Source organism: Rhinoderma darwinii, chromosome 1 (genome assembly GCF_050947455.1).
Source record: "Rhinoderma darwinii isolate aRhiDar2 chromosome 1, aRhiDar2.hap1, whole genome shotgun sequence".
Classification (NCBI taxonomy): domain Eukaryota; kingdom Metazoa; phylum Chordata; class Amphibia; order Anura; family Rhinodermatidae; genus Rhinoderma; species Rhinoderma darwinii.
In genome coordinates, this window is record NC_134687.1 from 207584795 (window position 1) to 207600893 (window position 16099).

Below are 16099 nucleotides of genomic sequence, written 5' to 3' on the forward strand. Positions count from 1 at the left end.
ATTGCACCAAAAAGTGGAGTGCTTGTCCACAGTTTTGAAAGAAAGGGGAGTGCAGCTAACAGGAGTCATAAAACACAACAAATTCTTTACCAGCAAGCACCATTTGCTTTTGCGCAAAATACTGATTTAAAGTACACCAGCCAAGGGGTGCTGTAAGAAAGAGAGAAGTGTTTAACAGATCTAGCAAGATGCGCCAAAATCACACAGTTTACCCACGCAAGACGCTTGGCGTTTGTCAGCTTTTTACAAGCATATCCAGGATCGTGCCAAAGTACATTTTCCACAACTGAAACCATGCTCGGCAAGCCAGCAATAGCAGCGTCACCTCGGATAACTATTGTTGCAACCAAGATGTCAATCTTACCTTCTGGGAAGATCAAAATAGGCAGTTTTTCCTTGTCAAACACATGTTGTCGCAGCCTGTATAAAATTATAAGCACAGTTAGTTCACTATCCATTGTGCAATGTAACAATACTGTAGCAGTTAAAACGGATTTAAAAAACAAAAAAATAAAAATAAAAAAATGTAAAATTACACAACAAAAAAAAGATCTGCCTTTCCATACCTCTTTGGTTCCCACCTATAGACATGCAGATGCATACAAAAAAATGTTTAAATAAAAGTGAAAAATCACTGACAAGCGCAATTTCAATCTCCCAGACACCTACACCAGCAGGAGAGTTAGCATAGATCTTTTGGGTGGGTGTTGCACATTTGTTTATGTGTGGTGTGGGGGGGGGGGGGGGGAGAGAGTAGTCTGGTGCCCAGCCTTTTCAAATGTTAAAATGCTCTTCCCCCTACCCTATACCACAGACATATATAGACAATACTAGAAGTGTAAATAACCATAGTACAAGTAAAGCACTAACCAATATCAAAAAAATATATCTTTATTTGGAAAATATTTAAAAACATACATAGACCATCACATACAATATAAAACAACAAATAATAAAAATGTGGTAGTGGTATCTAGGAGCAACAAATGTATGATGATATTGTGAAAAGAAGAATATACCTTTTTGTCACAAGGTGGCGATCACGCATCTCAGAACGTTCAAACCACACATGTGGACATGCCCTTCCCATAGCTCTTTGGATAACTCCCAAAAGTCCTCCATGAACCTGTCCAACCTGAATGAGCACATGCAATATGATAATTACTGTACTTTCAAACAATTATTAAAACCTGTAGCAAAACAGAATTTCCACAACACCGTCAGATCTAGGATTAAAGAAGTGTGCAACATAACCTTAACAAATATACTAAATACTACAAATTAAGGCCTCACGCACATGGCTGTGCTCGTAAATCACTGCCAGTGATTGCGGGCACGTTCGGCCGCAGACAGCCACCCGCACTTTCGGCCCGTGCTCCCATACAAAAAAAAAGTACGGGAGAACGGTCAGTAAAAAGCAAAAGATAGGACATGTCCTATCTTTTGCGGCGGCTTTCTACAGCCCGAACACCTTCACGTAAATATACGAGAAGGTGTCAGTGGTCAATAGAAAATAATGGGTTCGTAATTGCGGACCGAATTTACGGACGAATTCCACGGTCGTGTGCATGGGGCCTAATGCAAACAAAGTACAATACAGCATATGTAGTAGTATGAATGGGAGACTATCTTATATGAAAAAAAGTAACAGAATACAGATGTCCTATAGGTCGGCAATCAGGACTTCCGACTCACAACCACTAAAAATAATTGTGAGGGGGCATGGCCTATCACCTATCAAGAAATGTGAATGGACACACAGCTGGGAGCTACAGCATGCTATTGGCACCGTATCCTGTGCCAGCGTGGGGAGAAACCAACCTCTCAACCATGCTATGGATTATTAGTACTTGCAGTCCAGTACCAGTGGCCGTAAATCCTGCTAGCTGCATGGCTAAGGGGCGCAATTGCAGCAAACATGGAGAAAGGAGGCCCAAGATGGAGCAAAGTCTCCTGTGTATGACAACATGGCTGTAAATCGGCAGCGTATGGTAGCTGAGGGACTGGAGCATTTTGCGCAGACCCCTGGAGCCACCACAAAACAAAGCAGGGCTAGCTCTCCTACTGTGTTAGATGGCTCAGGTTTTCAAGGCAAGGCACAAGATGAGGATCCGGGAGAATCACAGCCTGCAGATACAGTGGCAAGACAAGACAGTCACCCACAGGCAAGTGCTGCAGCTGTCTCAAAGCCTGAGTCCACAATTGCAGATGTGTTTGCCGCTATAAGTTATTTAATGTAGTAAGCCTGTCCATACCCAACCGCCAGTTAGGAAGAATTAGAGGATGTGCCTATAATTCGCCATGATCTCCAAGCAGTATCAACGTATTACGGCCGTAGAAGGTAGACACCACAATATGGAGGATGTTCTCCCGCCTATACGAAGACGTTCCCGGAAAAAACAGACGATATAGCTGCGCCGTTCATTAAAGCAGAGAGTTGGGGTCCCCGAAAAGCCTGAGGGGGGGCGGGGTCGGATCCGGACGCCTTTCTTTAAAACTGGCTGATTGAAACTTTTGGCGAAAGAGACCCTGTGGAAAGGCAGCATCGTGTCCCTACAATGCCAGGTCCTCCAGGCAGACGACCACACCCAGTCCTGATAAAGATTCTACACTGCAAGGATAGAGATCCGATTCTGAGAAAAGCCAGGAACAAGCTTGATCTTAATATCATCCTTTCCAAAATTCTGGACGAAAGTGCAGAGAAGGGCATAATTCCTTGAAATTAACAAACGGCTTTGCCAACTTGAAGACCCTTAATCCATTATCTTTCCGGCAAAGCGGAGAATAGCGGCATTGGGAATACAATGTTCTTTGAATCTCCTAAAGATGCCCTGAGATGGCTGAATACTAAAGAGGGACCCAACTACTACAAGAAAGACGCTCCAGCATAACTTCAAATAAGCTTTTAGGCTTATACGTATGTTTACATTTGTTGTTGATACAGCTATCCAGGACTTCGTATATTGCTTGGAGCAAGGTCTGGGACAGAAAAAGAAAAAAAAGTTTGTGCTTCTGAACTCATGTTTAGCAAATTCTCTTGGATAAATATATAATAAGACATTGAATACTGTCAATGTCTAGAGTGAAAATAGCTAAATTTTTACAACGCCAACAATTATCCTAGCGCAATATTGGGGTAACACGTAACAAATACAAAAGACAGTGTGGTACAGATAAGGCTTTGTTCAAATCTGCGTCGGGACTCTGTTCATGGGTTCAGTCGGAGCTTCCAGTCGGAACGGAACCCTGACTGAAACAAACGGAAACCATAGGTTTCAATTTACATCACCATTGATTTCAATGGTGACTGATCTGGAGCAAATGGTTTAAGGGTTCCGTCATTTTGACAGAATCAATACCGTAGTCGACTGCACTATTCATTGCGTCAAGACGACGGAACCCTTACACAACTTTGACAAACAGAAAGGATTTGCACCGGATCAGTCACCATTGAAACCTATGGTTCCCGTTTGCTTCAGTCAAGGTTCCCACGGACAGAGCCCTGACGCAGATGTGAACGAAGCCTAGGTTTAAGTGCTTACAAGATAAATTGGGTAGGAACAATGCCCATAGAAGCTTACAATCTATAAAACTACTATTGTCAGCCACATTGGGAGAAATGATTCTATTGAGAGCCAAACACTTAATGTGCCTCCCCCTCCCAATTAATCAGGGAAACTCAGATTCTCTCATATATTATATGCAGTTTAATTAAACGCTCCAAAACGCTTATACTCTTTGCCCTAGTGATGGGATGGGGCATGACTGGTATCTATTTGTCTGTGTCACAGCGACTCCTTATGCCCTGCAATAGGCACAACACAGTTAATACAATTTGTCTAGGGTATTCCTTTAAGTACCCTGAACTTGAGTTATTCCACCTACTATTAGAAATAGTTAATGTCCTCAAAGTACAGTAGTTGGCAAGTTATTGTGATGGTCTGCAGAGGCCCAGACAAATTATTACATCAATAATAAGTCTAGTACAGTGGTACTAGATCAAAGTACTTTTTTTTTTTTAGTTTAAATATTATTCAGTAGCACAAATCTTCAGGGTTTTCCCGTAGGAGTTGCTTTCCTAACAGATTTCCTTATTTTCTCTTCGGAATTAGCACTCAACTGAGACCCCTCATAAAACCCATTTTCATACACCCTTTTAGGGAATTTTGAGTTAATAGGAGGTGGATACTCTGTTCCGGATCCTGATCTCTTGGATGGAGTGGAGGACCGGTCTTTTATTAGGCTCTGTTCACAACGCCGTCACGACTGACACAATCGGCACTCGACAGACCCCACTGACTAAAATCAGGGGGGGGGGGGGTAGTTTTCACAGGAAGAGCAGGGCTGGATGCTGCACTATTCTTCCTGTCAAATATTCCAGAACTGCCGACAGAGGCTCCGACGATAGTGTGAACTCAGCCTTACATCAACAGCCTATTGATTTAAATGGGCACTGTAGCGCTTAAAATTACTCCTGTGTTGGTGCTGCAGGGAAATTGAACAGTGCGGGTATGTTCACACGGAGTGTTTTCAGGAGTTTTTCGGGCCGTAAAAGTCCCGAAAAATCGGAAGCAGAACGCCTACAGACATCTGCCCATTGATTTCAATGGGAAATACAGCGTTCTGTTCCGACAGGGCATTTTTTTTTACGCCTAGTTTTCAAAAAACGGCACGTAAAAAGACGCCTGCGAAAAAGTGCATGTCACTTCTTGGGACGTTTTTGGAGCAGTTTTCCATTGACTATAGAAAAAGGGGCGTAAAAAACTCGAGTGCTAAAAAAAAAAAAAAAAAAAACGGCTGAAACGCAGGAGCTGTTTTCAATGGAAAACTGTTCCCGATTCAGACTTTTTTTTAAGCCACTCGTGTTTTTCACGGCCAAAAACCGATGAAGAATTGAAACTAACGGGCAGAGGTTTGTAGGCGTTCTGCTTCCGATTTTTCGGTCTGAAAAACGGCTGAAAATAAGCAGTGTGAACATACCCTTACTGCCAGGTTTTCCTAAAGATTACAGTTGTTTGCTCAGGGTTACAGAAGGACGACACTATCAGCGTGTTGACAAGAGACCCTAACACGTAGAAATTGTCCAAAGCGGAGAACGCCTTTAAGGCGAACTTGTGCCTATGTTTTCCTAGGAACCAGTTATTCTCCACCCCAAGTAACCACATTAAAGCTCAGTAAAGGCCATTACATATACTGTAGCCATCATTAAAAATGCAGCTCCTGCAGAAGAGGATTCAAGGTGACTTCACGCGTTTACATGGACAGAAGACCAAGCCATGAGACGCAAAAAAAAACAAAAAAAAAAAAAAACAACAACTAGGGTTAAAACAACTACCGTTCAAAAGTTTAGGGTCACTTCGAAATTTCCTTATTTTTGAAAGAAAAGCAGTTTTTTTTCAATGAAGATAACATTAAATTAATCAGAAATACACTCTATACATTGTTAATGTGCTAAATGACTATTCTAGCTGCAAACGTCTGGTTTTTAATGCAATATCTACATAGGTGTATAGAGGCCCATTTCCAGCAACCATCACTCCAGTGTTCTAATGGTACATTGTGTTTGCTAACTGTGTTAGAAGGCTAATGGATGATTAGAAAACACTTGAAAACCCTTGTGCAATTATGTTAGCACCGCTGTAAACAGTTTTGCTGTTTAGAGGAGCTATAAAACTGACCTTCCTTTGAGCTAGTTAAGAATCTGGAGCATTACATTTGTGGGTTCGTTTAAACTCTCAAAATGGCTAGAAAAAGAGAGCTTTCATGTGAAACTCGACAGTCTATTCTTGTTCTTAGAAATGAAGGCTATTCCATGCGAGAAATTGCCAAGAAACTGAAGTTTTCCTACAACGGTGTGTACTACTCCCTTCAGAGGACAGCACACACAGGCTCTAACCAGAGTAGAAAGAGAAGTGGGAGGCCCCGCTGCACAACTGAGCAACAAGACAAGTACATTAGAGTCTCTAGTTTGAGAAATAGACGCCTCACAGGTCCTCAACTGGCAGCTTCATTAAATAGTACCCGCAAAACGCCAGTGTCAACGTCTACAGTGAAGAGGCGACTCCGGGATGCAGGCCTTCAGGGCAGAGTGGCAAAGAAAAAGCCATATCCGAGACTGGCTAATAAAAGGAAAAGATTAATATGGGCAAAAGCACACAGACATTGGACAGAGGAAGATTGGAAAATAGTGTTATGGACAGACGAATCGAAGTTTGAGGTGTTTGGATCACACAGAAGAACATTTGTGAGACGCAGAACAACTGAAAAGATGCTGGAAGAGTGCCGGACGCCATCTGTCAAGCATGGTGTAATGGCAGGAAGGAGGTGAAGGGAACAAGTGAGCCCTAATCTACCCACCTACTTGCAACGACCCGCCCTAGGCGACGGGGTACAACTTGGCGGCGGTCCCTACGCTGTCTAAGTGCAAGGGAGTACAAACAGGGAACACGCAAGGGAATACAGTAGCCCACGGAACGCCGCGAGGAAAGGGAGCGGTGAATGAGCCAGTCAGGATCAGGAAGTAGTGGAGTATACAAACGGGAGCACGGAGCAGAAGCAAGCCAGGGGCAGAGCAACGCAGGATAAACTGAACAGAAGCACGGCAGAAGCAGGCTGGAGCAAGGCAGCAGTGGGGCCAGGAAACCAAGAAGAATAACAAGCAAGGAGGAAGAGAAAAACGGCAGGTATAAATGGACAGGGGGCGGAGCTAACTCTGACTGACCAGGCCGCGATAGGCTCTCCCACTCCTGAGCCTGCCACCCTGATTGGTGGGAGCAGGTGTCAGTCTCAGAGGTCTGGCCTCAGGTGTCGACTGATTAATCCTGGGAGTATACCCAGACGTAGTGCCTGGCAGATCCTTTACACATGGTGGATGTAATGTGATGGTCTGGGGTTGCTTTGGTGCTGGTAAAGTGGGAGATTTGTACAAGGTAAAAGGGATTTTGAATAAGGAAGGCTATCACTCCATTTTGCAACGCCATGCCATACCCGGTGGACAGCGCTTGATTGGAGCCAATTTCATCCTACAACAGGACAATGACCCAAAGCACACCTCCAAATTATGCAAGAACTATTTAGGGAAGAAGCAGGCAGCTGGTATTCTATCTGTAATGGAGTGGCCAGCGCAGTCACCAGATCTCAACCCCATAGAGCTGTTGTGGGAGCAGCTGGACCGTATGGTACGCAAGAAGTGCCCATCAAGCCAATCCAACATGTGGGAGGGCCTTCTGGAAGCATGGGGTGAAAGGTCTGCAATGCTGTAATTGCTGCAAATGGAGCATTCTTTGACGAAGGCAAAAGTTTGAAGGAGAAAATTATTATTTCAAATAAAAATCATTATTTCTAACCTTGTCAATCTCTTGACTATATTTTCTAGTCATTTTGCAACTCATTTGATAAATATAAGTGTGAGTTTTCATGGAAAACACAAAATTGTCTGTGTGACCCCAAACTTTTGAACGGTAGTATATTATATATATATATATTTTTTTTTTTTTATTTTTTTTTTCTCATTCATGTACTTACCATAGCATAGCAGCCATCATTAGCTAAAATAATTATATCAATTGGAGATGTGTGATTGGCTACACAAATTCCCCCCTTTTTAGGCCGGTTTTCTCTGTGGAAATAAAAGACAAGTGATTGAGACATCAGAAGATATTTTGGCAGCAGTAAATGGCCTCCAGTTCTACCCTGTTTATATTGGCCATCTTCTCACATGTGTTTTTCAATCATCCATGGTACCGAATGACATGCCGTTTTCTATCTCACATGTGCATGAAATTTATAGGAATCTACATTCCTAATGGTTGTAATGAGCAAAACTCTCCAGGAACCACTCACTCACAAGTTGGTTAGCAATATGGGCCATTGAACTTATCACATACCTTTCAGTGTTTTCATTCAATAATATTGCACAGCAGTATATAGAATTATGCATATTCAGGAAAAAAAGGGGACATGTGGCTGGTTGAGGGCAATTACTAGTTGGACATAGATACTCGGACAGATTTTTAAGAAAAAATACACATGTATGTAACTTATCTCTCAATTAAGAAAACAGAAAAAAAATTCAATCTCTAAAAAAATGAAGGCACGAAGTCGACAAAGTTTAGAAAGACAAAAATACAGTTGACTGGACAACTCATTTCAGGTCAATGTTGTTCAAGATCTTATGGCCTACAGTTATTTCCGGGTAGAGTCAGCACAGTAACAATGGTTATAGCTGGCGAAATTGTTGCGTAATACACAAAGGATTACGCCTTACCCATTGAAATCAACAGTTACCCGTGTAATTGATGGACATGTCAACTTTTCCAAAGTAAGAGCTACAGTTTGCATCAGATCTCTGATCTGGCCAAAATCCAGGTACATCTCAGGGCAACCCTTTTATTACATGCATAACCATAAGGGGGCATTTAGAAAGGTTCTAATCAAATGATCCAGCTAGCAGAAAACCGTACATCCCAGTGGTCTCACACAGGGCAAAAGGCAAATCCAAGTCAATTCTTATACCCAATAAAGTCTGAAAGAAGACCACCAGACTACAACGCTAGGACCTCGATAAGTTAGTCTTTTCCAGTAACCGTGACTCACCACCCTTTAACAGGGGGGGGGAATTAAATCCAGGTGAGAGTCTGTCAGTGTTATGTATTGTCCTATGCTTTCCCGCTAGCAGTATAACTGCAAATAGCTTACACACAATCTTATAAAATATTCCTGTATCCAGATAAAAAATACAGGAATATGTTATAAGATAGTGTCAGATGCGTGTATATCAACTAAGAAAGCACTGCACAGGAAAACAGGACAGAACCCCCGACAGACTTGGATATCATTTTTGCCCTTGTTATAGGGTGGCGAGTTACGGCTGCTGGAAAAGACCAAGTTATCCATGTCCTAGTGTTGTAACCTCGTGGGCTGCTTCTTTTACACCTTTATTTGTAAAGGCACCCCTCACATACACTTACCAGTCATACCAAATACCGATCACAAACAGCAGCTTTGCAGCAGGACGGCTGCTATGGTATTGAACCAGGACAAAGATCTTTTGAATCGAAGAACCAAGATGCAATTTCTTGGAAAATGCCCGATCTATAGTATTACTTTTCACTGTAGAATGGCTTCTACAAAATTATTTATGGGGACCTAAAATGATCAGTCTTTAAAGCAGCTTCCATCTTACAAAGAGACCGTTCATGAATTTTCCATGAAATTACATAATTTTGACTTACTTATTATGATACTGAATGGCACTGGAGAGCGCTCGGGCACAAATTCGACAGCAGACTAGGTGGACATTCTCGCTGAACCAGTTTTTTACCCTGAAATAAAAACATCAAAGCAATCAATTGTGTAGTATTAATAGTGAAGATATAAGTTGAGGAAAGTTACGATAGATTAGATATATTTAATTAATTCTGACAATTTTTTTTTTTTTAACAGTATCACTGAATTGAATCCCTAGTGGCGCCGTCGCGTTGTGCTGCAGGAGGAAGCTCCGCCTTGCCACCTAGTTACCTGCCTGGTCCACCCCGTCTGAGAAGCTGCGCTTCGTCGCCTCATCTGCTCCCTGTTCTGTCCCGGTTAGGGTATGTTCACACGCAAACTCAAAAACGTCTGAAAATATGGAGCTATATTCAAGGGAAAACCGCTCCTGATTTTCAGACGTTTTTTTAAGAGACACACGTTTTTGGCGGCGTTTTTTTACGGCCGTTTTTGGAGCGGTTTTCAATAAAGTCTATGAAAAATGGCTCCAAAAACGTCCCAAGATCTGACCGGCACTTTTTTGCAGCCGTTTTTCAAAATGGCTGCATAAAAAAAATGGCCCATCGGAACAAAAAGCCCTTTTTCCCATTGAAATGAATGGGCAGATGTTTGGAGGCGTTTTGCTCTGATTTTTCGGTATTCAAAACAGCATTCAGAAAGTGTTTGAACCCTTTTGGCGTTTCACAGGAATTGAAGCAAAGTAGAGGTGAAATTTACTAAATTATTGTTTTTGCCAAAATTCATTTGTAATACATTTTTTTCTGTACCACAGAAGGTTTTATCCAAGAAATGCAACTCAATATTAGCCAGATTCTGTAGTTTATAGAAATATCCCACATGTGGCCCTAGTGTGATAATGGACTGAAGCACCGGCCTCAAAAGCAATGTAGCACCTAGTGGATTTTGTAGCCTCCCTTTTTTAGAATATATTTTAGGCACCATGTCAGGTTTGAAGAGGTCTTGTGGTGACAAAACAGTAAAGACCCCCCCAAAAGTGATCCCATTTTGGAAACTACCCGTAGATAAATTCCTTGAGTGTATAGTTAGCATTTTGAACCGACAGTTTTTTTGCTAAATTTATTTGAATAAGTACATGCAGTTGAAAATCTACTTTTTCTGAAAAAAACCTAAAAAATGTTTTTCATTTTTTTTACAAGGAACAAAGGAGAAAAACACCAACATTTGTAAAACAATTTCTCCAGATTACGTAAATACGCCATATGTGGTAATAAACTGCTGTTTGAACCCACAGCAGGGCTTAGAAGGGAAGGAGCGCTATCTGGCTTTTGGAGCTCAAATTTAGCTGAAATGGTTTACGGGTGCCATGTAGAATTTGCAAAGCCCCTGAGAGACCAAACCAGTGGAAACCACACAAAAAAAAAAAAAAAAGTTACCCCATTTGGGAAACTACACCACTTAAGGAATCGATCTAGCGGTATAGTGAGCATTTAGACCCCATAGGTCTTTTGCAGAATTTATTAGAAATAGGCCTGGAAAATGAATATCAACATTTCCACTAAAATGTTGAATTTTTTTCAATTTCACAAAAGGATAAAAGGAGGAGAAAGCACCCCAACATTTGTAAAGCAATTTCTCCCGAGTACAGCAATACCCCACATGTGGTCAGAAATGTTTTGTCATTAGAAAAGTAATTAACCCTTTCCGGACTGATCCATTTTTGCTTTTACTTTTTCCCCTCCCCGCTTTCCAAGAGCGGTGTGAGGGCTTATTTTTTGCGGAACGAGCGGTAGTTTTTATTGGTACATACAACTTTTTGAGCACTTATTAAATTTTTTTGGTAGAGCCAAGGTGACCAAAAAACAGAGATGTTGCAGTTTTAAATTCTTTATTTTTCACGGCGTTCACCGTGCAAGTTAAATAATGGTATATTGTAATAGTTTGGACTTTAAGGACACAGCGATACCAATTGTGTATTTTTTTACATTACTTTAGAGGGGAAAAAAAAAACGTGAAAAGGTTTTTTTTTTGGACTTTAAATATTTATTACATTTTGTTCACTAATAATAATAATTTACTTTTGTTTTTACTGATTTTATTAGTCCCCCTAGGGGACTTGAACCAGCAATCAGTAGATAGCTCGTACAATACACTGCAATACTAATATATTGCAGTATATTGTAATTTTTACAGGCTCCTGTAACAGCGCCATCGCTGTTCCTGTCCTTTAGTCCTGGGCGTCAGCTGTAAGCCCGCTCCATACATCACCCCCCACACCACGACATGCTATTAATGCGCAGCCTCTGATGCAATTTTCCGCTGATATGCCATTTTAGTGCACTATAGGTTATGCCCAGTTTATGCCACTGGAGAAAAATACCTCAAAAAATATTAACCGGGTTCTCCCGGGTATGGCAATGCCATATCTGTGGACGTGAACTGCTGTTTTGGCACGCTGTAGGGCTCAGAAGGGAGGGAGCGGCATTTGGCTTTTGGAGTGCAGATTTAGCTTGGTAGTAGTTCTGTTTGGGGTATTGCTGGTATTTCAGTTTATAATGTGGGGGTATATGTAATCTGTGCGGAGAACATCAGGGCATAATAAGAGGGTATAATAATAATAATGGGGTAAATAAATAATAATTCATAGATGTGTGGCCGGTTTCGCACTGATAAATGATGCCCAATCTTATCAGCATTTGGAACACTACAGATTTTGCATCGCAATATTCTGAGAGCCAGAACTTTATTTTTTCTCCACCGGAGCTATGTGAGGGCTTATTTTATTCTGCGGGTCGGTACGATTACGGCGATACCAGATGTATATAGTTTTTTTTAGGTTTTGCAGTGTTTGCACAATAAAATCACTTATTTATAAAATAATTTATTTTCTGTGTCACCATATTCTGAGAGCCATAACTTTTATTTTTCAGTCAACAGAGCTGTGTAAGGGCTTGTTTTTTGCGGGATGGGTTGTAGTTTTTATTGGTACTATTTTGGCGTACATGCGACTTTTTGATCACTTTTTATTCTATATTTTGGTGGTGACCAAAAAATAGGGGATTCTAGCATTGTTTTTTTACTTCTTTTTTTGCGGTGTTCATCGTGCGGAAAAAATAATATAGTTTTATAGTTGGGGTCGTTACGAATGTGGTCATACCAAATAGGTGTACTTTTTTTTTTTTACGTGTTCATTTTTTTCCTATAATAAGAGACTTCTTATGGGAGGAAAAAAGCATTATTTGTTTATGTAACTTTTATGTAAAACATTATTATTTTTTCTTTACTTGACCCATTAGCGGACATTTAGAATTGCAGCTCTGATCGCTGCTGGAACACATTACACTACCTATGTAGTGTAATGTGTTCTGTCATTGTGACGTGACAGTCCGTTGCGCCATCTTGATTCTCAGGTACGTGGGGGGTGCTCAGGGGTCTAATAGGGGGTGATGGCCCTTATTTCGAGTATTTCACTCAAAATACATTCTGTGAAATAGAGAACTAACCGCTGCTGTTTTTACAGCGATCGCCATTATTCGGTGAATAACGGCGATCACGTGACTGGGGATCAGACCAAACGGTCCTCGGTCTGTGCTCCGAGGCCACAGCTACCTCCGTAGCGGAGTACACTGAGTTTAAGCGGCTCCCGGGGGCGGTGTCTTATGCCAAAGCGCCACCGTGAAAACACGTATAGGCGGTCATTGAGGGGTTAATGGCCATGAGAAACGGATAGCAAACGGCCATTGAAAATGGACAGACTTGAAACGGGTGAAAATTGGAGACGCACTGATGCAAAACAGCCATGAAAAACAGACAGTTGATCAATTTTTTTATGCACATTATTTTTCCACTGTCGAGTGTATGTAGCCTAAATCACTATGATGCCAGGAGTCCCGTTCACATGTACAGAAAATCCAGCTGATACACTGACCACGGACCGTTTTTCACAGCCCAACCATGGTTGCATGAATCTGGCCTCCTGTCATTTATTTTAACCACCATCTTGGAGCCGGTACTGCACAGGGTCCTGTTTAGACTTCAGACACTATAATGTAATCACTCCCCAAAATGCCCACTCGGCGCTATCTGCCTGGCCCTGCTGCAATTTAGACTGCTCTCGCCTGCAAGGTCTGAGACCGGCTGAGGCGGTGACTGGCAGAGAGGGATGTTGGTGCAGACAGTGCATAAATAGATTAGATTGTTAACCTGTTCCCTGCCGGGGAACAGGTTAACAGAAGTTCTGATCAACTAGATATACATTTTTCCAATTGTATTTCTGATAAAGTATTTGCAGTAGGGATGCATGATGCATCGAAACTTCGATACTGTTTCGATACTTTGCATTCCCAAACGGTTCGATACCGTTATTTCATGTATTTCGATACTTGCTGTGCGGCCACACAGCTCCGTATAGTAACACATGAATGAATGAGCGCGCGGCTGCAGCTGTGTGATACAGTCATTGCCACGCTACTGAGTCCTGACAAGTGCGCGCCGTCAGGATGAGGTAATGCTGCCAGTGCGGCACTAATGATTGCCGGCACTGAAGACAGAACATGGCGGCCGCACTGCAAAACACCCCCGTGTTCGGTCTTCAGTGCCTGTGCCGCCGCTCATTCGTTTAGCGCCAGCCGCATCACCTTATGCTGACCGCGCACGCACTTACTCTCAGGAGTGGGGCAATTGCTATATTACACAGCCGCAGCCCCGCTCTAATGGCGGTGATCAGAGAAATCTCATCTCCTCCGCTATTCCCCTGAATGCTGCGATCACAGCGGACTGCAGCATTCAGGGGAAAGTGAGAAGAGGGGATGCCCCTGGATCGCGTCACAGGGAATTCCTATGACGCGATCGAGGTCCACACCATATATGGGCAGACAGCCCAGGGTCTATTGAAGGATCCCAGGGCTGTCTTAACATATTTCCTGTCAGGGCATACTTCAGTATGTCTTAACTGCCTGTGTACTATCCGTACACAGGCTAATGTACTGTAATATAGATATATGCCAGTACATTAAAGTTTAAAAATAAAGTAAAAACAAAGTGATATAAAAATTTGAAAAACACACATACGCCTTTTTTTTTTTACAATAAACATTCAAATAAGTCTCAATACATAAAACCTACACACATTCAGTATTGGCGCGGCCGTAATAACCTGCACAACAAATTTGTTTGCGTCATTTATGATGTGTACGCTGTAAAAAATTTAAAAAAACACAAAAAACTTTTCACTTATTAATGTAAGGCACGAGGTGTGATGAATTTAACCTCCATGTGCCTCACATTAATAGTAATTAACCCCATCATGTACCTCACACATTAATCCATTATGACTGAGAAACAGGATGGGGTTAATTACTATTAATGTGAGGCAAATGGAGGTTAAATTCATCATCACACCACGCGCCCCATCAGAAAACTGAAGAATTTTTTTTAAATTATTATTACTGTTGGCAAAGTATCAAATTGGTATCGAAATCGCAATACTAAACGAAGTATCGGTATCGAAGTCCAAATTCTGGTATCGTGACATCCCTAATTTGCAGAGGATAAAAGTTGCAAATTTACGTACAATTATAGTAGTATGTTAAAAAGGTAATTCACTGTATAATTGATAGAAAATGTCGCTCAATATATTTTTAAATGTAAATTCACCGCCTGAAAGAACGATTAAAAGAAATTTTTTTTCTTGGTAATTCATATAAAATATGGCTCAAACGGCCACTGTGTCCAGAAACAGGCAAAAGCAAGTGGTCAGCGAGAGGTAAAGCGTCCAGGGGTGATGGTACGTATATTTCCCCCAAAGACCACTTTCCCTAATTGTATAATAAATGTTCACTGCACCCTTGCCAACGATTTCAATTGATCCTACGCGTTTCAGTATCACCACCAGTGTGATACATCAGGGATTCATAGAAACATTGATTTAAAATGCCGGATAGCACTATTTATGTGCCGATTTAGGCGGGATTCACACGACCGGGTCGTTCCCGAGCCCGAGTGTCGGCCGGTAAAATCGGCCATTTTGCCCGGCCGGTTTGCATAAAGTTATGCATCCGTGCCGGGCCGGGCAGATCCGGACAGTGACATCAGCGGCAGCTCCTGAAGGGGAATCCCCATGTGTTCGGGGATTCCGCTTCAGGAGTTTCCCCTGATGTCACTGCCCAGATATGGACAGAGACATCAAGCGCTCTGTCCGGGAGCGGAATCCCCGAAAACACGGGGATTCCGCTCCTTCAAGGAGCTAAAGTGCGGCTAGCACATAGCAGAGCGGGGAGATACCTCCCCGCTCTGCTATAGTGGCGTCGCTACAGTAGTAGCAGCCGCAGCAGCTGCTGCTACTACTACTAGCGGCGCCATCGAAGGTGTCGCCGAGCCAGGGTGCTTTTAACAAGCAGGGGAAGGGAGCCAGCGCAGCGCAGCGCAGCGCTCCCTCCACCTGCTGTACACCCCGGCCCTGCAACACAGTGTACAGCGATGCCATTCGTCAGAATGGAATCAACTCCTCCTCCTCACATGCACTCTGCGCTGTGAGGAGGAGGAGATAGAGCGCAAGCGCCGGGAAACCCGGCCATCACTCGGAACACATTCCGGTGATGGCCGTGTAATACCCGGCCCCATAGACTTCTATGGGAGCCGGGCGGCCGGGTGTCCGGGCAAAGATAGAGCATGTCCTATTTTTTGACGGCCGGATTTTCCGGCCGTCAAAAAATCGGTCGTGTGAATAGCCCCATTAGGGGTCTATTATTCCTAATGCAGCCGGGTGCCGGCCGATTTATGAACGGCCGGCACCCGGCCGGGAAACCCTGCCGTGTGAATGAGGCCTTAGCCTCCTGGCGCGTGTACGACTCGGATGTAATGGCCGCACACGCGC

The 16099-nt window shown here is 42.7% G+C and overlaps 1 protein-coding gene across 2 annotated transcripts in view; it reads right to left on the bottom strand.

Annotated features, from left to right (window-relative positions):
- Nucleotides 1-16099, bottom strand: part of GPAT3 (glycerol-3-phosphate acyltransferase 3) — a 62982-nt gene that overhangs the window by 18271 nt on the left and 28612 nt on the right. For both annotated transcript variants that reach the window (XM_075861121.1, XM_075861130.1), the window contains exons 5-8: nt 9234-9323; nt 7525-7618; nt 1020-1135; nt 365-420 (exon numbers count right to left, since the gene is read on the bottom strand). In XM_075861121.1, coding sequence (XP_075717236.1) covers nt 365-420; nt 1020-1135; nt 7525-7618; nt 9234-9323 — 356 coding nt within the window. The remainder of the gene's footprint in view (nt 1-364; nt 421-1019; nt 1136-7524; nt 7619-9233; nt 9324-16099) is intronic.